This window comes from Puntigrus tetrazona, chromosome 6, assembly GCF_018831695.1.
Source record: "Puntigrus tetrazona isolate hp1 chromosome 6, ASM1883169v1, whole genome shotgun sequence".
In the NCBI taxonomy this organism is placed as follows: Eukaryota; Metazoa; Chordata; class Actinopteri; order Cypriniformes; family Cyprinidae; genus Puntigrus; species Puntigrus tetrazona.
Genome location: NC_056704.1, coordinates 12948763 through 12971692, shown reverse-complemented (window position 1 = coordinate 12971692; position 22930 = coordinate 12948763). Strand labels below are relative to the sequence as shown.

Sequence of the window (22930 nt, the reverse complement as noted above, 5' to 3'; positions counted from 1 at the left end):
TAATTGTTTCGATTCGATTCAATAGAGTAAAATTTTATATGCGTAGATTTAACGCAGTATAGCAAAAATATTTACTGTGAAGTAGTACGGAGTGTTACCTGTTTAAGTTTGTATGGTGTCAGGTCGTAGTATGTACTGCACGTGGCTCGTTGGTCTAGGGGTATGATTCTCGCTTCGGGTGCGAGAGGTCCCGGGTTCAAATCCCGGACGAGCCCATTGTTTTCGTAGTTGTTTTTTAGTGGTTTGCTTACTTAGAATAATGAAATAGTACATGTACACAAGCGGTGTTTCCTGTGAAAATCACCATGTGTTTAGGTAAAATAGAAAGTACGCGTGTATCGTTACGTAGTAACGTTAGCAACGCCACTCTCTGACGCGTTTAGATTACTAACTATTTTCATGTGATGTCAACGAATAATGTAGTTAATAAAACAAACTTAAAGACAGTATTATAATAAAACCCGTATGTTTGTAGGAGAAAGCTATCGATGCTGTTTGCGTAAAGTTTACTTGCTATGAACACCGGCTTCTTCTAAGCGGCTCGTTGGTCTAGGGGTATGATTCTCGCTTTGGGTGCGAGAGGTCCCGGGTTCAAATCCCGGACGAGCCCATGTTTTTCGGATTTTTTTTTTTACATTTATTTGTTTTTGTGAGAAAATAAGTTAGTAGTGCTTATACTGGAAAGTGTATAACATGTTTGAAAAACCAATAACTATCATTGATATTGTAATATCACAAAATGTAAAAATGATCACAGACCAGTAAGCTTTCCATTGATTTAGGGTTTGTTAGAATAGGATGATATTTAGATCGGATGCAACTATTTTAATATCTGGAAACTAAGGGTGAAAAAATTAAGTCTTTAGCAATGCATATTATTAAGACATTTTTTTTCTCCTTAAGTAAGTAATTCCTTGGTATTTCCTATTGCATCTTTAACAATTAATTTTGGGAACTCTCAGGAAATCCGAATGATTTACAGTGTTGACATGATGTACACTTTTCTGAATAACTGGAGAGTTTAGCTGTGTGGCAATGGGGGAGGAGAAAGACGTGTATCACCTCCCCCATGACTCGACAGCGACTTTAAAACAGCAGGCGGTTATTCACGCTGACAGCAGAGCCAGTTTACTCTCATTCACACACCCATAGTTCATCTCCTGACAAAGATCTGTAGGAGTCCATACAGAGGGAACTGGATTCATTCTACTGTAAGTATCTTTCTTGATTTATCTCATTTAAAACTGAAGTTGATTTACCAAAAAATTAGTTTGTGTTGTTTCTGATTCTAGTTACAAATTTCTTAATAAATACTTTTGTGTTGCCCATTAACGTATCCAAACGTAATTAAAACAAGATACATTTATTTTAGAAGCAACACTGAATAAGCCACTGACACAATTGTAAAAAATTTTGAAAACTATTTTAAAAAACATTGAGTGTAGTGAGGTATAAGTTTAAAAATAATCTTAATTCAGGATGTATATGCATTTATTTTATTCATTATTGCTTTTCACTTTACTTTTGTTTAATGGTGTTCGGTTGGTTTCAGTGGAGGAAAAATTAATTTCTGCAGCGTTCTGTTTATTATAATAAAAAAGAACACACTGTTCAAATGATTTGACACAAGTCGAGTTACAGTTTGACTAAGAATGTTCTCACGTAATCTTTCACCTTACCATCACCAACAAGACAACAAACCAAACCAAACGTATAACGTTATGTAAGCGTTAGCTTGTCCTGGAGTATTCTGTAAATTGTATATTGAAGTGAAGTGAATGTTCTCATAGTTGCAGAAACCAGAGATCTTGCCATTCTTTCGTGCGTTATTGTTTTGTCTGCATTAGTACTCAGAAAAAGGGTCAGAGGTCAACACTCGGGGGTCAAACTAAATTAATATAATATTCTGGACTAACAGGTGGTCTGCAGCATTAGAGCAGAACACTATAAGGATGAATGGTCGGTGGGGGTTGATCTGGCGAGGGCTTTGCCATCTGCTTCAAGATTTTAACTGTCACTTTACTGTGCTTAAAGAGATAGTTCGCACAAATCTCGAAGTTGTTATCGCGTCGTTCTGCTTTCAACGAACGACACTGGGACAGGTTGAAAGTTGCATCTATTTTCTTGTTCTTGCAGATAACGCCAAACAGCTTCCAGGAGACTACAACCGCATCCGATCTAACGTCGGTTTGTGTTTTCGGCCATGGTGCTGTTGGAGGATCAGGAATGTGGGGTCTGTTACCTGCATTACTCCCGCATCGACCGCGTTCCCAGATCTCTCCACTGCAACCACACGTTCTGCACTCCCTGTCTGGAGACAATGGGGCTGCTCTACAGCGGCCTGCGCACCATTCGCTGCCCCCTCTGTCGCCAGGTGACTTGTGTAGACCGAGGGCTCAGCTTGCAGGAGGCTCTTTTTGTCGACAGCCAACTGTGGGACAACATTTGTGATGAGCAGCAGCAGGAAGAGAACGAGAGAGAGCTGGAAGAAGAGGGGAAAAACACTAAGATGCAGGTGCTGCCCTCACCACAGGCTGAATGGTGAGTGGCTCTTTATTCAAAAAGGCTTTTAGAATGTAACTCAGACACACAATGACTTCTTCTTTGACGAGTGTTTTTTTAATTCATGGATTCAATTTTTATTTTGTTTTGGGAAATTAATAAAAGAAGCGTATCAGGCGTCCTGATGACATAACTAAGAAAAAGGGCTTATTGCGAGAATGAACTAATCAAACAGGAATGATTATTAAGTATTTTGATTCTGAAAAAGCAGCTATGCATTTTATTAAAATATTATTTAAAACATTTTTGGACATCAAATCGAAGTCATGCGGTGCAAAGCATTTGAAATAAAAGGAATAAATCATCTACGTATAACAGTTAGAGCCTTGCATTACTGTGAGAATAAAATAATAATTTGGCTGTTTTATGACATTATACATTTATGACTTATTAGTTTAGGGTCTAAAATGCCATGTGGTGCGACTGCTCAAAAATGTAATATTTCCTTGAAAAATGATTATTATTATTATTATATAGCATAAGATGGGTACTCTCACACATATCAAGGAAAATATATTTGTTGAAAACGGCACACTTACTAGAGTTGTTTTAGACTGTAATTATAAAATGTTTTTTTCATTATTCTCATATTCTTATTTTTCCTTGACCCGGGTAACCTCAGTGACTGGAGACAAATGTGTAACATACAACCAGATGCTAAAATTAATTTACAGAGTCAAGTGAGCCTTTTGAACCGGCAGCCTCCGGGTCACCTGATTCAGTTTATAAGTAGCCAGAATACTCGCAGAAAATATACAAGATGTTACGTTTGATTTTGCTAGTAGAGCATTAGGTCTTGAATCACTTCTTATACTTAAATAGAAACCTCAGACGTGCCTGTAGCAGTAGCTAGAAAATAAGTCCCAAGGACAGGAATGAACTAACTTCCTCTCGTCTCTGGTTTTAGTCCCGTGCCAAAACACTACAGACCCAAATTCAGACTCCCGACTTTCCTGAAGAGAATGAGCTTTTCCAGGTACCCCGAAGAGAGGATCGTTCCCACCTGCAATGTGTGAGTCTCCATCCTACAGCAGTTCAAAATAGCCTTTTAAATGAAGTTTAAAAGATTAAAAAGATAGTTTGCCCAAAATAGAAATTCTGTCATTTTATTCAGGTTGCTCAATTGAAGCAAAATGTAACAACGTATGAGTAAGTAAATGATGACTGAATTTTCATTTTTGAGTGAATTATCAATCTGTCAGAGATCTTAATACAATCACGTGCGGAAATATTTTAACATTACTGTGATATTTATCAAAACTTTTAACTTTTACTTTTGCCTCTCGACAGACAAATGATGTCATGGCGAAGGCTTTCATCGGAAGAGATTTTTTGAAAAGCGCAACAGACGCCATGACAACATTAACACTCGAAGCTGTGCACTTGTCGTATGTTCTGCTGCTGTCATTAAAAGCGTGTGCCGTGTAGTAATCACGCCTGGCGTACTGAAAAAGCAGGAGCAACAGTCGGTCCTGGACAAGGTTTTTAAACAAACCCAATCTTCTCCATGCGCTCCCGTGACTGCATTTTCCATTTGAATAGCCTAGCCAGACGTCTAAATCTCGCTCCTCCATCTGAGGGGAACGTCTCATTAGATATTCCACCCTTAATCCGTCCCAGCTGCTGAGGCTGGATTTGTTTCAGCTGTCCCGAGAGAGAGAGAGAGAGAGAGAGAGAGGGTCCCAGATGCGAGGCAGGACTTTCTAAGCAGATGGCATCTCCCCAGGAAACATCACCATCCGTGTCTCAGATAGACGCTTTTAAGTTATTACGAGTTTTGTTATTTATATAATTTATGAATGATTGTAAATTAAAAATTCTGATGGCTAAATGTTGCTGGGTTCTTCTCAGAAGGCACACCTTGACCTGTTTCACATGGCTGTCTAGAGCAGGGTGCTTCAAATGTTCTGAAACCAAGGACACCAAATAAGACACATGTCCCTCTTATGCCCCTCTTTTGTTTAAAATAAAGAGTAATTTCTGAGATAAATGTAATTATAAAATTAATAAAAATGTTTCCTAAGAGTAAAAGGTTGTATATTGTTGTTGTTTTTCCTAAAGAATAAAATAAGTGCAATACAATGACTTTTACAAGCAAATGAACAATAAACATGTTTTATTTATTGAGCACTCACTGACTCAGTGATGATTGAGGTCATAAAGTAAGTGATTTAAATGAAAGAAGTTCAATCTTTATCTAGATATACGGCTTGATTGCATACAAAATACATAATTATATTCCATACTGTTGGCATATGGTGATACTCACTGTAGAAAACTAAGAATGGAATCACTCAGCCGTGTCAATGGATTATAAATGCTATTCATTAAACATCTGTCGTCTTCTATGTATCATTTCTCAAAGAGTTTTGACTATTTTGGTTTACCAAAGTTTCTTATATTACAATTATTAAATACAGTGTCTTGATAAACACGCCTTCATGTACCATTTTCTAAGAAAATCTATAATGCTGCATAGAATTCACTAAACTCAAGCAATATAGAACTGCAAAGAACAATAAAAAAAACAAAACGTGAACGTGACTTCCTGAAAGTGAAAGATAAAGTGATGCAGTAGAACTATTTTTGTGTTTCCTCAGAAGGCTTCACGAGCCAAAACAAGGATGTAAAATGACTATAAAGCTGCCATTCTTCCTGTGAACAGGTTCTTCTTCAGAAATCTCCATGTGCTGTAAAAGAACTATCCCTGAGTCGCTTCACCAGTCTTTGTCTGTGCTGCTGCTTTACAAGCTCCTCATGCACATATAGGTCAAACAGATAGCTGCTGATTTATGAATGTCTCTGGCAGCTGATCAGAAGTCAAACAGAACATTTTCTCACAGTTTAAATAAAGACTAAACAGCTTTCACCTACACCTATGCAAACCTGTTTGGAGAGAAATATTGGATTAAGCTTCAACTTGTTTTGACAAGTTCTTCAAAGGTTTCATGTGTGAAGTTTCACAGCCTAATCTGACTCTTATAACTTATAACAACAAGGATTATATATATATATATATATATATATATATATATATATATATATATATATATATATATATATATATATATATATATATATACTGTATATATCAATTAATTACATCCAAAAAAATTTTCTTTACATAATGTTTGTGTACCATGTATATTTTATAAATATATATTTATATCCAAATATATTTTTATATTTGCATCAAATAAATACATTTAAATATGCAAAAATGTAAACATAATGTATGTGTATTCATTTGCAAACCATGTAAACCATCACTTTATTTACTATATATATATGTATTTAATATAAAACATAATACATTTTCTGAAATATACAAGCATGTATATATAAATAGTAAGTATACACAGTACACAAATACATTATGTGGAAAAAAAAACCCTTTATCTTGTATGTGATTCATTGTTATGAATCATTTTATGACACACACACACACACACACACACACACACACACATATAGCTGTGCATTTATTTGATCAAACATACAGTAAAAACCTGTAATATTGTGAATTATTATTACAATATTAATGTTTCACTGTATGTTTTATTAAATAAATGTGGATTATGAGACCTTTAAAAAAAGTCCATTCTTATTCCAAACATTGACCGTACAATATACTCAGGAGAAAAGAAAAACAAGAATAGCCAATATACATTTTTGGTAATAAGACACTTTTATTGATTTTACTGATTTGGACCAACATGCTAGATTTCTATACAGTGTGAATGGTAAAGCTAGCTCTGAATCAATCAGGCTGGCTCCACCGAGCTAAAACATATACACCGGGAATGGTTGCACCCTTAAAAGCATAACTCAACTCACGCACAGACATTCACCCAAGGCTGATGTAGCGTCGTGTCAATCACAATGACTACCGGTTGTACAGGTACAATGATGATATGACGCGTATCTGCGCCCCATTAAATTCAAACCTCTTTTCAGAAGACAGAAAGCAAAATGTAAACAAAAACAATAAATACCTCCACCCAGCTTTTCTGAACCTCTCTGCGATTTGAGAAAGCATCGGCACAGACGAATCTGATCCCCTTCAAGCTTCCAAACGAACCAAAAGCGTGACGAAAAGGGTTTGATATGAGTCAGTCAGTTCAGTGGAATTCACCTTCCATTCCGACTAAACCTCGCTGGATTCTGCTTGGATTCGGGGCGCTGTGTCATGTGCTCCTACTCACGATTTCTCAATGTCACAAATAGCTAGTCTCGACTCGTATATGACGTCGTGTGAAGCAAATTTACAAACAGTTTATCTGTACAGTGACCCTCGAGAGGTTTTCACAGAGATGTACGCTACAGTTTGAACTCTAAAGTGGTTTCGAGGACAGACGTTCGACGGCAAATTTGGAAACATTTACATCTTCCTTTGTCGAAAAAGTGCATTTAGGATTCACATGAAACACATTTCAAAGAAACTGATATACTACACGTATGTCCCCGGTCAGTGCACTACAATTTACTGGCCCAAAGAGCAGCTGTAGACATGAGTGGGTTTCTACACGAGGCAAACACTATAATGCTGCATAATGCTAATTTCTTAAAAGTGAAACTACAGTTATTTTTGGAGGAATGTCCCATCTTTGCATTTCTGATATTAAAGCCTGCTTGAAAACGACAGCTGATGTATTTACAATGGAATCGGGCTGTTTGATGAATCGGCGTGGAAAACCGCTGACGTGCAAATGAGTTATTCCAATCAATTAAATATGAACGAACAAGTCTGGATGCATGATTTGCTCCTCTGTCGCGTTCACGGTCTTGCGACTATCTGCACTGCACTAAACGCCCTAATTTAGTTAAAGAATAAAAAAAACATTCCACCGAAGAAAGGGAATCCTTTTCTCGTGTTAGGTCGTTTGCACGAGCCGTTTCCTTTCATCGTGAACAGGAAATTCTAAAGAAAAATGATGCCGTAAACATTCAATAAACCACGTAATTAAGACACGAACCGCATATAAACGTGTTTTTAAAAAGAAAAACACACACACACACACACACACACACACACACACACACACACACACACACACACATACTATGGAAAGGTTTTTAGGGATCGGAAGTGACACATTTACACAAATTCACTTGGCCTTAAACTTAAAATTTCAAGTTCTGTCACGGCAAGAAAAACAGGCTGAAATGAGCTGATTGCATGAAGTGCATCGAGTCAGAAAAAAAACGTACGGATTCACATAATCTTGCGCACAGTAGCCAGCAGGACTGAGATGATACTTTTAAAAATGGCTAACATGCACGTTTTCCATATTTTTGTGGTTATTAGTTGTTTGAATTGCCCTCCTGCTTTTCGAATCCTGCTTTTTATGGCAAAATTATAGAATTTAGTGCTCATCCTTGTATACAAAAATACAAAACAAAGAAGAAAAAAAATCTACCTCTCTACATTTTCAAAAAGTATATACGTTGGACATAGTCTACATTTTTGTTGATTTCGAATTTTTAGGATTTTTGGCAATTTTGTTACTAAAGTATACTATTTTACATTTGAAATTGATGTAACACTGATTCCAACCAGTTACTAAAGTCAGATGGGAAGGCCAAATATCCAATCTGAAAACACAACTGGAAGCTAACCAAGAGGAAGCAACACAACAAGCACGTGGTGTAGATGATGCTGGAAATCAGATGTGAGCTATTAACAGGAACATCCACCCTCGGTAGTCGGAGGCTCCTGTGGTTTGTCCAATTTAATGTCAATCACTGGAAATCGCTGTTAAGGAATAAAAACTTCAACACATCAAAGAAATTACATCAAACTGAATGTAAGCATAACAGGTGAAGGGAATGATAGCCTATTCCTTTTTTTTTTTTTTTTTTTTTTTTTTTTTTTTTTTTGTTGGAGACCGTCTATAATTAAGGCTTGTGTCATTTAAATTATGATTTATATTTAATATTCAATTTTAAGATAATTTATAAAACGAGAATATAAAAGATACCTAAATACTGACCTCTCCCGAAATAAGGAGTAATTGCAGCCATAAATGCTGCAGTATTTAATATTTTCTGGCACCATTATATTCACAGACGGTTTACAAATAGCACAACACGGCGCAGAAAACGCTGTTTGGGCATATTAGCATATAAGGGCTGAATATTTTGACGGCACTTATTTTTTACCCCACATTTTGATTCGTTTTCTTTATTTTGTGCCGACGTCTGCCAGCACAGGGAACGCCTGCCATCTAGCGGCCATCCCCCGAAACGCAAGGCGTCTTTCCTTGCCGTCCTAAAGGAATTTCAAACGAATGTAAACTGGAGTTCCTGAGAGGTATGCAGGTTTAGCGGGGCTTTTCTGGGTCTCTTCTGGGTCTCCAGTCATACCAGCTGCTCCCGTTACGCTGACTCTCAGAAACGTGATGTCCCCATGTTTGCGTTCATGAACACATGTCGAAGTGGCGAGTGATCCGATGTGCCTGTCTTAGTCTGGTGAACGGCATTAAGCCTCATCCGTATGCGTTCGTGATATAAAACCAACTCAACGCTTTAAACGCGGTGAAGGCAGATCCCGAGCGTCCTGTCATTCCACAAAAGATATGTTCGGTTTCTTTAGAAAACATAAGTGTCTTTCGAGACAGCCGTCAGCGTTAAAGGCTCCCTGTTTACACTGGGCTCTGCTATGTTTCATTCCCCCAAAGTGCAATTAAGGTATACTGTATGAATATTAATTGGGTCACACAGACATTGCTCTGTAACCTCCCGAGAGCAAGTAATGCATATTCATCAGTCATGACTTTCCCCATAGTAGGGTTCAGTACTTATTAAATTAATTAGCGCATATCCCAAAATGTTTCAGCCAATAAAATGAAAACATCACACCGCTTTAATTAACACTAATGATAAAATACTATTTGTAAAGTACTGTTTGTTTCGTGTTGTGTGACACATTATAGACCAGTTCGCCCCAAAATTAACATTCTGTTAACCTATCAGTTGCTCAGCCTTGAGCCATGGCACATAATAATTAATTCAGCTTTAAAACACAAATTAAATTTGCACACTGAACTAATACTTTTAGTTTGCTTTAAAAAAACCCTCAATTGTGGAGTTTGCAACTCAAAGGCAGACATGCTCCTAAAGAATGAGTAGCCTTAGCTGACTAAAATGCACACAGGAAAATGTGTTAATTAACTTGTATGCCCTTTTGTCCCCCGAACGCATCAGTGAAGTGTTATCTCACAATACCCCACAGATCATGTATTACCGTTATTTTGAAAGAGCCTATTCTGAGTGGAAGCAGAGACACTCGCATGTCATTAAATGTAAACGAGTTGCATGCATCCGTTTAGTTTCGATTATCATGCTGAAACCGTGCTGCTGGTTTATTAGTTTATACAAATCTGATACACGGCACACACATCCGAAGCGTGCTACACCTGCGCTTAAACGGTCAAACACGCAGTCGGTTGTGTCTGTGAAAGTAAACAGTTGGGAAAGAAACTGCAAGCTGACCAGCTCGTACGACCTAATTAATTTAGATCTAGTAAAAACCATGCTCCACAACACTGCATTTACGATCTAGTGCAGGGATACATCATATTATACCGGATCAATTCTAACTTTGTTTTATCGTGCCTGTAAACAAAGTTAAACCTGCACAGACAACCAAGGGTTTTGATACCGCATTTTAAAGTCGCCTCACCATCATCAGGACACATGATCAGATTGCATTTCATGCTGTAACATTCTCTGCGAATTATATTTCTAGACATAACTGTATTTATTATTACAAAATTACCTAAAGTACCTCTACCGCACACAAGTGGTCCCATATTTTATGCCCTTATTTTGTTCTCCACGTCTGTATGGATACTGAGTGCGGTAACATCTCAGCGGCTCTTTGCTATAATGACTGCACGCATGCAAACATACACCCCACGCACAGAGCGCACTATACACACTCCCTCACAGGGCCCAGAAAACAAACAGAAAGAGGGCACCTTGCGTCATTCAAACTCTCCGGATTTTTATCTTATTCTGCCGCAAAGATATTCACAGAGATAATGAAGAGAAAAATGTTTCTCGTTACCATAGCAATAGACTTTCCGCCGCCGCTAATAACAAGTGACTGAATGTGGCAGGAAACGTAATGAGAGGAAAATAAATTAGCCTCAGAGTGGAACAAGGCCAATATTTGAATTTCATGGTGGAAATGACATGAATGAGTAATGGAGAAGTATACCCACCAAAACCTCACCTCTGTAAATGAGACTTTACTCTGTCACACAAATTAGACTAAATAAATTAATATTAGCTATCAACAGATCATGGGACGGCTTCAATGGCGCGGCTCTATGCTGCATGTTGTACAGTGACTGCTGCGAGGAAGGTGAAAACACAACTGGTAAAAAATATTAACAAAATATAAATACAGAAAATATTTACTTTTGTGGTTAACTACTTTAGGGCAAGCCACCGTCAATAGATATTTGAGAATATCTTAGTGATGTAAAGGCTTCATATTCTTGCATGCACACTTCCAACCAAATAAAAAAAAACTACATTTTCTTAATTTTCTGTAACAATTTACAATAAGATTACATCTGTTACCATTACTTAACTACATCTATGAGGGGAAAAAAAACCAAGAAATTATTTTATTATTAAAAAACAAAACAAAAAAGGGTAACACTTTATTTTAGGGTCTCTTAACAAGTATCTTATTAGCATGCATATTACTAGAATACTAGCCATTTATTAGTAATTAAGCACATATGAATGCCTTAATGAATCCTTAATCCTACCCAATACCTAAACTTATCAACTAGCTTACTAACAATTAATAATCAGTAAATTAAGAATTTATTTAAAGTCATGGGTAATAGTGAATAAGTGGTCCCTATTCTAAAGGGTTACCAAAAAAATCTGTATCCTTTAATATTATTTATTGGACTTGAGTTATGTTTATTTAATGGAGCTGAGTTATGTTTGATAAAGAATAATAAATACTGTAAAAATATTGCATACTGTTAGTTAATGACATTTACTGCATAAACCAATGGGACATTATTGTAAAGTGTTGCCAGTGTCTTCTTTTAAAGGATGTCTCATAAACATAAGAACTGTTGTCAAGAGTTGGATATGGAGGCTTATGACCCTAATATTTCAGTGTTGCAGTAGTCGTATCAAATCTAAAAGGAAAGTAAAATGGAACAGAGAAGCTGTCCATCACGGAGAATCAAAGCACAGTGACATACGGCAAATGTCAGAAAACTGTTTTATGACATGGGCTGACCTTGTGTCAGTATCTGGAGTCTGACTCGACTGATATGAGCCAGAGCTCTAAAGCCTGAGGGATGATGGGAAACTCTTACAATACAATACAGGACTGTAACCTCATGCTGCCTGTACATGCATCTCAACCTCTTGCGCACTTCATTTTTTGTCTATATCAGTGATTCTCAGCTAGTGGTCTGTGGGTTGCCAGGTTTTTACAGCAGAACCTGCCACTCAAAACCAGCCCAATCGCTTTTCGGTGAGGAATCCCGGTAAAAATGAACTCATTTTAGGCCAATTCAATCTATAAATGTTATTTTTTGTTAATAAAGATTATTCCTAGAATGTTAAAAACTGGTTTTAAAAGAGAAGCCTAATATTAATGTTTGGGTTCACCTCTATTTACGGTGCTTTGATCAGTTACAATTTTTAAAAGTCCCATGAAAAATGCGTGTTTTAACCTTAAACCATGTAAACAGATTGCATTACATCAAATACACAAAATAATGCTATATAAAAAAATAACAGTGTAGTAGTTATTGACTGGGCTGTGGGAGTACATAAGACAAAAATAACAGGGGAAAAATGTGCTAGAGGTCGTATGTAAGAGAACAAATCCTCAGTCGGTTATTTACATTATTATTAAATGTGTAGAGTGCTGCAGAGCAACCTGATTACGTACAGCAGGATTTGGTTTTGAGCTCACTGAAAGGATACTGCCTTCTTTGCTTGTCTCTTGCATGCTCTCCATTCCTGGAAGGGCAGCTGCCACACGTCGAAACAGCTGCAGGAGGAAAGAGAGAATGCTGTTAGAGACTTCAGCTGCGACAGTAACCAGATCACTTCATACAAAAGATGTTGTCTGTAAAGGACGGCAAGGTATGTTCTGCAGTCATTTTAAAAGTCATTTTAGGAGAAATTGTGCAATTGGGCAAAGTATTTGGGCATCGACATGTTAGCAAAACATTTCCTAATTTTGTAAAAGGTTCAACTGCTCACATGAAGTTGACCAGCAGACCGCTGCTCGCTTTGAAATAGAGTTGGGAGAAAAATTCAATTCCGTTCAACTGGTATTCAATTCATTTTCTTGGATATTTCCTTTATGTGGTATACTTTACAATACTTTGGAATAGTCCTGCAGTGGCCCTGTGTCATACCGTTCAGCCTTCTGGCAGCAAACATGAGCCGAGCCATTTTTAAACCTGTAAAAAAGCAATTTGGAGCAAAGTGGACCTTCTCTGGTGCATTGAAGCAAACCTGCTCTGTTATATATAGTAATAGAAATGAAGATCCCATGCAACTACTGCTTTTCAGAATCATAAATGTCACAGACTAAAACACCTGCTGACCTTTAAAGCGGACTCTGTGTAGACGATGATAAAGGGACAGCAAAAAGCACTTAGTCTGGCTCTGCCTTCTGAAACTTGCAATGCATTGCTGGCATACCACTACCAGCAGAGCAATTAATGGCCCACCACACACCTCCATTACAGCCACCCTCCATAAAGGACTGTTCCCAGAAGCTATATGAGGGCCATACCGCAATGATATATAGCTCCACTCACTCCCAATCATATCAAACAGGGCAGTTAGCTTATGTAGCCAACACCACCCCTCTCATTTCATGCCATCAATCACAATGGACGAGCCACAGGGAAATGGGACACACTGGACCATTAAGCAGAAAGGGTCAGGAAAAAAGACTCATTTTGTTAACTACCTTCAGGCCATTGTTTTTGACAGAAAAGACAGAGAGAGCCATAATCTAGCTGGGACAAAAACAAAACAACTCAAAACCAATTCCAATTAAGAAAAACAGAGACAGGCACATGCGTCTATACAATGTCTCATTTGTCATTTTACAAATCAGCTTTTAGCATAGCACAGCTGTGTGAGCGTTAGATAACATATTTCTGTACAACAACTTTTGCAGTTTTAGTCTCTGTTTAGTCTCTTTAGTCTCTGTTATATTAACTATATTTAGTATATATTAACTATATATATATATATATATATATATATATATATATATATATATATATATATATATATATATATATATATGACTAACTATAACCTTACCCAAATAGAAAACTTTTTGCATGTCTTTGGAACACGATTTAAGATTTTGAATGAAGCCTTGGATGCCTGTAACTGTCCCATTGACTGACAAGTAAATAACACTGTCAAGGTGCAAAAAAGTATAAAAGACATCGTCAGAATAGTCCATTCTTTTCTGGACCTTGACAGTGTTATTTATTAATGGGACGGTCACAAGCCTGCCGGTTTTCATCCAGAAAATCTTAAATTGTGTTACAAAGACGATGGAGTAACCCTTTAAGGTTTTGTACTGTTTTTACAAATTATAGTGTCCCCAAAATAATGTTTTAGGAGTGTTTTTTGATTAAACTTACTGATGGGTACAAATTTGTCCTCAAAACATGGCTAAGTAGCTCCACACACATCACTGCACGTAAAAGAGCCACTTCATTTGTTTTCAAATTAAGACTGGGAAGAAAATGAATCACTTTATTATACCACTAGACTAAAGTATTCAAAACTGAAAATAAACAATGTTCTTGCTATGCATAATGAAACGTAATATTATTAGCGATGAAACGCTGCTATACAACAAATGACTATCATCATAAAAACCTGTTGAGCATTGTATTATTTACACAAGAGTTCAATTTCATCCTGGAAAGGATCTGACACTTTGCTACTTCAATCAATATCCGAATCATTTTCTGCGATTACCTCTGTGAGGTAATCAGTTTAACTAATGTTGCTGTTATTGGAGAAATAAATAAGAAAAATTCAGTATTGATCGTAATCTCAGATGAATGCAGTTCCCTGCTCCAGTCAACACAAGTCTGGAAACGAACACTTGCTCCAGTCAAACACACACACACACACACACACACACACACACACGAGTAACAATGTAAAGGCTTGGAAACGATCTCTGTTTGTAATGGAGACTGGAACAAGTCAGCTCCACGTCTGGTGACAATAATATGTTGTTTGAGAGATTTAAAGTATCTTAGTGTTGTCTTGTACTGTCAGTGTTGAGCTCCTGTGAAACAGCGACACATGACTTTAAGAATAAAGGCTTAGAATTCAGAACAGCGCACAACAATACAGCTTCTTTATTTTAAGAGTGACAAATATATATATATATATATATATATATATGAAATTAATATGATGTGTTTTGTGTATGTTTCAAACTGTAATTGTAAAATGGAAAGGTCTGACTCTAAACTGTGATCGGAAGATTGTGTTCAAATATGAATATTTTTCAGTATTAGTACAATGAATTATCAATAATAATATTTCACAAAACCAGTTATAAGGTATATTTGTAGCAATAGCCAAAAATCGTTGTATGGGTCAATAGTATAGATTTTACTTTTATGACAAAATAAATGAAAAGCTTATTAATTCAGACTTTTTAATAAAAAAAGACGTCCTTGGAGCACTGTTGGATATTTCATAACGTCACATCTCTAACGGTAGTTTTGACAGTAAGAAAGAAACTACTGTATTTGAGAAAACCAAAAAGACAGCAAATCTTGGTCATTCTAACTGAAGAGAGCCCGAGCGACTGGTGCAGTCTGTGATCCAGTCAGACAGAGCTGACGCTGACATGTACAAACACACACACTTCAGCCCACACAACACAAACTGTGTGCTGCACGCACTTCCGGCTCTCAGAGACAGAGAAAACACAGCAGTGCTCCGCGTCACATCTGATCTCTCCCACCTCAGTGCTTAGTCATCCTGAATCATGCTTTCAACTGCACCTCAGAAGAGAAATCAGAGCATCTCTCACACCTACGCGATACGGCCGCTCTCTCCACTGAAGGATTGGGGGGTTGAGGTAAAGCTCACCTGTTTGACATTGTAGCCTGTCTTGGCACTGGTCTCGATAAACATCACACTCAGCTCCTTGGCCCGCTGCTCGCCTTCCTCGATCGTGATTTGCCTGCGAAAAAGGTTGGTTTTATTCATGAGTTTATTTATAAAACATTATTGAACTGTGACGACCCCTGCAGAAAAACAAAGAATTTTCCATTGGACACTGGACATGCTGATCGCCAATAAAAAATACTATCAATTTGATTTTTTCTTTTTGCGTGTAACATATCGATTTTTCCATCCCTCCTTCCTTCCAGTCAGCTGTAGTTTTGGAGCTTGTATACAAAATATATGCACATGTAATTATATGATTTTATTAATTATAACATTTTAGACAGTAGAAAATCTTTCATTAAAGAAAAAGATGTTGTTTTAACGAAATACATAGAGTTTTAGTTGTTAGGCTTGTTTTAATGCTTTTTTTTTAAAAAAAATGAGATATACCTTATTTTATATATGAAGATCTAATCTGTTGTTTGCTGAGGGGCCCCTAGTAGCCCCGGGCCCCTGGGTGAGAACCAATGTAACATAGTATGTTTTAAAAGAGAGATATTTGGGGTAATATTTTAAGAATCATTTCAAAGCATCCGAATTGGTATATTTAATTAATTATGTGGCATTAACAGCTCAGATAACAGTCTCAAAAACAGAAAAGATTGCATAAATTGCAGATTTTGTGCATCAGCTGAGCAATAGAATGATGAATGGCGATGGGCTGAAGAATACTTTCTCCAGACCTCCTCGGTCGAAAGACAAGCTCACCAACAGCAAAAAAAAACAATACATGCAGCTACTGAATGCTGGTCTTGGCAGGAGGGATGCCATGAATAATGGCAAAGAGGGGCCGCATGAATAATCATTCTGCCTGTAATGGCGACCACTATCACGAAACTGCCCAGCCTCGACAGTAGCCCAACAAGATATATGAAAACAGCAATAATGGAAATGTGGCTTTTGATGAAGTGGTTAGTGGGTCACGGATTATGGCTGAAGTATTATCGGACAGCACAGGCTGAGACTAAGACTGAGCCTGAGACAACGGCATCAGTCATTGCCTCCCTACCCTCATCTCTGCTAACTCTAATTAATTGATGTTGAAACTGATTAATTGCACAAAGGGAAGGCTCATTAATTAAGCCTCATTTGTATGACACACTTGTGGCATTAATCCATGTCTATGACTATGGAGCTTGTTTACGCGCTGAGTTTGAGGCGGCTGAGAGAAATGAGTAGGCTGAAGAGGAGACTAGCTGCATCTCAGAGCAGCGGGACGTGAATAGGACATGCTGTATTTAAACCACCGAGCTCTGTCTGCTGGGACAGCCGTGATGTAACCAACAAACTCTTTTGTTCTCTTTACAGACAGGAGCTCAGAGGCATTTGTGAGTTTACTTAACTCACGAATTGCATTCTTGGCCCGCTGCTTCTCAAAGTATACAGCTCATTCTCCGTAAACGGTTCCAATCGTGCCCCCAAGACCGTGAACTAAATTATATTATTTGATTGAAATGCACTGTAAATAAAATTCTATTTAAGTAATGTAAATGATCAAACTAATTTGTACTCAATATTTTACTATTATCGCTTGCATAACCCCACTGAACACTATATTGTAATTGGTAAAAATTTAATTCTACCTAAATTTAATTTTTAGAGTAATTTAGAGTCTATTCAGTGTTTAAAATGATTTATGCATTTTCTTTCCAATTTCTTTTGAATTTTGTTGAGTTATGTTGATGTTCCCCTTTAAAAAATAAATGTAAATCTACGCACATATGTGTACACACACAGACACACACGGATACACACGGATACACACATGCACACACACACACAACCATTCAAAAATTTAGGGCAGTAAAATGATTGCCTAATTGATTACATTTTTATTTATTTACTTATTTTTAAGAAATGAATACTTTTATTTATTTATTTAATTAATTTTATTATTATTATTAATTAATTATATTATTTTATTGACACAGAAGAATGGAGCATTGTTTTAATTGTATTTAAGATAAAAATGCAGTGATTAGTTAATGTATTTAATTGCATATCAAATTGGGCTGAAAATTTACCCCAGAAGGTAATATAAAGTCATCACTGTGTTAAATGAGAAAAGTCATAATGAGTCATAATTTAACTGTAACCTACTACATAACTACTACTATATTAGACAAGACTACAAGATATATTAGACTAACTACTATATTGGACAAGACTACATACAGTATCTAGGTAAAAACAACTAACCACCGATATTTGTTACACTCTAATCTGAACATTGGGAGTTACTTCATAACTGACATTCCTGAATAAGACAAAATGAGAACGTTGAAACACTTTTCTCATTAATTCACAGAGCAAGTGTCAGTATGCCTTCTAACTGTTCATGATATCCATTACTCAGTCATTTCTTATATTACCAGTTACATTTATAGCAGTTTGATCATTGAGGCACCACCTCGACTTGTTTCTGTTTTTAGAGACAACATGGTCCCTTAAGAGATGCAGTCATCTATTCATCCACGGTAGAACTATGAAGGTGTTTTCTTTTTTCAAAGCTACTGTGACAATTAAAGAACTTGATGGATATGAACATCAGATGTGGTTTGATGCGGTTTTGTCTCACGATCAAAGTCCCTCCAAACAGCGCAGATATGTTTTTGAGCTCTTTTCTTGTCTTTTAAAGAGTGAAACTGCTTTTCACTTTCCAATCAAAACCCTCAGGGAAAGCAAAGGGGCGACAGCAGAAAAAACTGATGAAATATAATAGACACTTTTTTTTTTGACTGCAGAAAACCAAAGCAAGGACTCCATACCTGACCCTGAAGTCTGTCTCTGGCTGATGAATGCGCTTTTGAAGTCCCTCGGTAGCCACAAGCTAAATATTTTGATATTCATGTCATAAAAAGAAAGATGGGATTAAGAAGAGGACGTGTAGCACAAGTTATAAATGCTGATGGGGCAGAATGTCTTGTCAGCCTAAATTTCCTGCCTTCTCTGCTGAATCTTCCGGTCATAAATGTTTTATCCGTGCTATCTTAAGCTCACAGAAACAGCACACACAGGTTTGGCATGCATGTGCCACTGAGTTCATATCTGCCTACATTCAAAAAGTCGTGATTACGTTTAGGAGCCGTCACCTCTTCACCAAAATGGCGAAAAAGCATTCAGCACTGCGGTCTGTACATATGGTACATCTTGACCTTGAAATAGCTGATTAATGTGCTGCGGGCTTTCAAAACCCATGTTTTTCCGCACAACACGTTTTTCTTTTTTTCAAGTGGATGGTAAATCGATCGTTTGACGCTTTGGATTGATGTACAGTGTATCGGTTGGGCTGAACGTGTCTCTTTTCGCTTGGTGCTGTCTCAAGGGTAGGTGATCTCAGCTGACATCAAGTAGGGTTTCTGGAAGAGCGCAGTACCATCTGTTCCTCTAGAGAGAACAAACATCCTCTGGACACAATTCATGCATTACACCCACACTGACTTTAAATCTGTTATTACAGCCTTACAGTATATGAGACTTTTTGTTGTAAAAATAGCATTTGTCTAACATTTGTTAAACACACACACACCTTTAATGGTGGCGTTCTATTGACATGTTGAGCTACTGGCATGCAATGTAAAAAAAAAAAATCAATTTGAAGATGTAAATCAACAAAGGTTATTGGGATATGTTTTAAAAGAAAATGCAAATCAGGATATCACAATGATTTCTGAAGGATCATTTGACGCTGAAGACTGGAGTAATGGCTGATAAAAATTCAGTGCTGCGTCACAGAAATAAAAGGTATTTTAAAATATAATAAAATAGGAAACTAATATTAGAAATTGCAATAAAATTACAGTACTTTTGGTCAAATAAATACAGCCTTGATGAACATAAGAGACTTTTTAAGAACTATATTAAAGCTATACTAAAGAATTGAAGAACTGTGTGTGTGTGTGTGTGTGTGGACAAATTTGTTTTGAAAATCTGTCATATTGCTTGGATTTGATTAGCGAATTAGTTCGTCAAAACATTTCCTTTATTATGAAAATAAAACTCATTTCCAGAATGAATGCATTATATACAGATACTAAATACAGTATGTGATGTAGAGTGCATACGTGTGTATATCAGAAGTTTCAGAAGTGACATGTACACACATACCACAGCAAATGTTCTGACAGGTTGCTTACTCCTGACTTATTACCGGGTGCCATGGCAACAGTCTGACCCAGGGTTTTTAATATCTTTCCTGTGCACAGAGACACTCGCTACGCTGAGACAGAGGATCCGCCTCCAGTCGTATAACTGCCACCTCAGTCGTCCAATCGCGATTGCAGACCCAGAGTCACAACAGGAGCAGTTGGCAAAAGGCATCTATAGAAAACTACTAATACCATATAATGAAGTGCAAGCGAAGTTAACAGCACATTGCCATCAGTGGTAGTACAGTACGACTAATGTCACAGGGCTCATATTTATTGGAACTACTGTCCAAGATGCCAGGCCCTGTTTAACCTTTCACTTCCTCTGGCACAAAAAGTACATGACGCTTTCTGCCGGGCACAAACACTTTAATCCTCTCCAGGGCATCATGCCACCGTTATACAAATCCACAGTGTCTGTCTTCACAACAACTAATTCTGCTCTACAGCTAATCTTATCTGCTGTTGTCAAAAAAGATTCAACTATGGAGTGTGTCTAAAATCACGAGATTCCATTTACTCCATATATTTATCTATATGGTGCTGTTCATTCATTAATGCCATGGATTTGTTATTATTGACCTATTTTGGTGATTAGAAGACTTGAATGTGCTCAGAAATGTAGGGTTGGTGAAAACATGTTTTTAATTCTCTTATGCAATCTGTGTGATAAGTCTCTTATGTGATCAAAAATACATTCAAGACAGAAATATCGTGAAATTGCATTACAGTTTAAAATAATCGTCTTTTATTTGAATATATTTTAAACTTTTATTCCTAGACTGTCTAACGTTTTTGTAAATGAACAATGTAAATGAATGAAATCATAAAAATATATATTTTTGATGAAAATCAGTCAATACTCTTGCACTCAGTTTTTTCAAACTTACAAATACTACTTTTTAAACGCATTCCATTGCTTTTATGGAACGAAAATATATTATTTTACAAAAACGATCACATAATCATGCCACAAATTTGCTAAGTTATTTATTTGATCATTATTAAAAATGTTGGTCACATGTTGGTCACACTTTATTTGAATGTCCAAACCATTAACTATGACATCTGGCTCAATAAACCCCTGATTTGCTGCTTATTCATAGCTAGTAAGGTGTTAAGTTTAGGTATCGGGTAGGGATGTAGAATACAATCATGCACAATATGTCCCTTATAAGTACTAATAAACAGCCAATATATTATTAATGTTCACGCTAAAAAGCAACTAAGTAATAGTGATAACTGTCTCCTATACTAAATTGTTACCAAAATGTCAAAGACGGAAGAAGTCTTATAGTCTAAACTAAATAATAAGAATATTCGTTTCTGGGTGAACTTTCCCTTTAAAATGCTAGAAAAAGACGGTCTGTTAGAGGGCGGTGAGAGACGCTGTGATTGGACAATAGCTGCCCATCAGAGAACTCAAGATGAAAAGGCACACTGATGTTGCATAAAAAAAACTAATGGCACCTTTGAACCAAATTAACCTAATTCTTGATAGGCAATGACCTGTCAAACAAACCATGCTAAACTCAATTTACAAAATGTACTAAATGTACGGACAGCGGACAGTGTTTCGTGTGAGCACAGAACTACTGTAACTGCCTCCATTATCAGCCTGCACCCACAGACTGATAGACCTGCCACATTCCTTCACAGTCGTCAGGAAACAAATCCTGCATAACGCTCATATTAAAACACGGTCAGCTCTACCTCAGCGTGCGCTATTTATCACCATGGAGATGTGTTACAAACAATCAGTTTCTTTCAGGAACTTATTTCCTGCAAAGTGTCATGTTTACTCTCTGACACCATGAACAATATATATATATATATATATATATATATATATATATATATATATATATATATATATATATATATATATATAGTGAAACATTAAAGCTTCAGATAAATGCACTCTTGACTACATGCACTGGTAACACTTTACAATGAGGTTCATTAGTTAACGACATTAGTTAACATGAAATATTTATTAACCTTAGTTAATGCTAATTTCAGCATTTACTAAAGCATTGAAATCACACCTTGCACTGTGAGCTAACATGAACAAGGAATTGTTGTACTTTTATGAATTATGTTAACAAAGATGAATAAATGCTGTAATAAATGTGTTGTCCAGTAATGTTAGCAAATGACACCTTATTGTAGAGTCTTACCCATGCATTATTATGCAATTTCCTCTTATAATAGACGTGATTAGATTAGATTAAACAAAATGCATATACAATGACAGGATCTAATTAGGTAGGATCTAACTAGAAGTACAAATTGTTCTATATCATATCATATATTATAGTCAAATGCAATAACATAACACCAAATCTGCATAATGTGACCTGAACACAGTAATGGCTTCTGATATTTCAGCTTTGCCATCCCGGTAATACGTTACGTTTAGCAATTTTAATTTGTAATATTCACAATGTTACTGTTTCAAATAATGGCATCCTTGGTGAGCATTAAAAGCTATTTGTACACTTCCTAAGCCACACTTAAAATGCACTAAATTTATTGCATTAGATTGTCAAACCAAGAGATATCTGCAAACAACGAAGCGCTCAGGTTTATTGCCATAACCGCTCTTGCTTCTAATAATCTGTTGTGTTTCTAAAAAAAAAAAAATGTTCTGTTGTTTTAAAGTCTCTTAAGACCGAGAGCTGTGAATTAGTATGGATAACCTGCTCTTTGCTCAGGAGGTGCAATGGAGGATGAAAACTATAGAGGCAAGTTATTATTGAACAAAAAGAGAGGAAAACATTGACCTCCCTCTGGGACACATAGTTAGAGAGAGAGAGACTGAGCCGTATTCATCCCTGAGCTTCCACGTCTCTGAAGGACTGAGTAAGTGAAGCATGAAATGCCCATTTCTTACAGAAGTTTAATTTGTTTCATGACATGTTTTTCTGGTCTGTTAGCTATAGTGATTTTTCTTTACATTGAAATTTCATATTTAAAAAGTGATT

General features: G+C 36.6%; 2 protein-coding genes and 2 non-coding genes across 5 annotated transcripts in view; 3 read left to right on the top strand and 1 right to left on the bottom strand.

Moving 5' to 3' along the window:
* Window positions 1–143: 143 nt before the first annotated feature.
* trnap-cgg lies at window positions 144–215 on the top strand. Its single transcript has one exon. It is a non-coding gene; the product is annotated as a tRNA-Pro (tRNA).
* A 323-nt stretch (window positions 216–538) lies between these two features.
* On the top strand, window positions 539–610 carry trnap-ugg. Its single transcript has one exon. It is a non-coding gene; the product is annotated as a tRNA-Pro (tRNA).
* A 454-nt stretch (window positions 611–1064) lies between these two features.
* Window positions 1065–4593, top strand: im:7152348 (uncharacterized protein LOC559250 homolog). Of its 2 annotated transcripts, XM_043242304.1 has the most exons (5): window positions 1065–1211; window positions 2137–2541; window positions 3470–3574; window positions 3677–3711; window positions 3853–4593. In XM_043242304.1, the coding sequence occupies exons 2-4, from the start codon at window positions 2204–2206 to the stop codon at window positions 3687–3689; spliced, it is 456 nt and encodes a 151-aa protein (XP_043098239.1). In that variant the 5' UTR covers window positions 1065–1211; window positions 2137–2203; the 3' UTR covers window positions 3690–3711; window positions 3853–4593. The 2 variants fall into 2 exon arrangements, with proteins under 2 accessions (XP_043098239.1, XP_043098238.1); XM_043242303.1 differs by lacking the exon at window positions 3677–3711.
* Window positions 4594–6227: 1634 nt separating this feature from the next.
* The window catches only part of rab6ba (RAB6B, member RAS oncogene family a), a 21171-nt gene continuing 4468 nt past the window's right edge, over window positions 6228–22930 (bottom strand). The window contains exons 5-7 of the mRNA XM_043241696.1: window positions 15715–15808; window positions 12538–12604; window positions 6228–8307 (exon numbers count right to left, since the gene is read on the bottom strand). Coding sequence (XP_043097631.1) covers window positions 8243–8307; window positions 12538–12604; window positions 15715–15808 — 226 coding nt within the window. The 3' untranslated portion in view covers window positions 6228–8242. The remainder of the gene's footprint in view (window positions 8308–12537; window positions 12605–15714; window positions 15809–22930) is intronic.

Excerpts from the sequence above, each read along its gene's own strand:
- im:7152348 (XM_043242303.1), top strand. The coding sequence starts at position 2,204 with ATGGTGCTGTTGGAGGATCAGGAATGTGGGGTCTGTTACCTGCATTAC. Across the intron at positions 2,542-3,469 it reads CCCTCACCACAGGCTGAATG|TCCCGTGCCAAAACACTACA; the intron begins GTGAGTGGCTCT and ends CTCTGGTTTTAG. Across the intron at positions 3,575-3,852 it reads ATCGTTCCCACCTGCAATGT|ACAAATGATGTCATGGCGAA; the intron begins GTGAGTCTCCAT and ends GCCTCTCGACAG.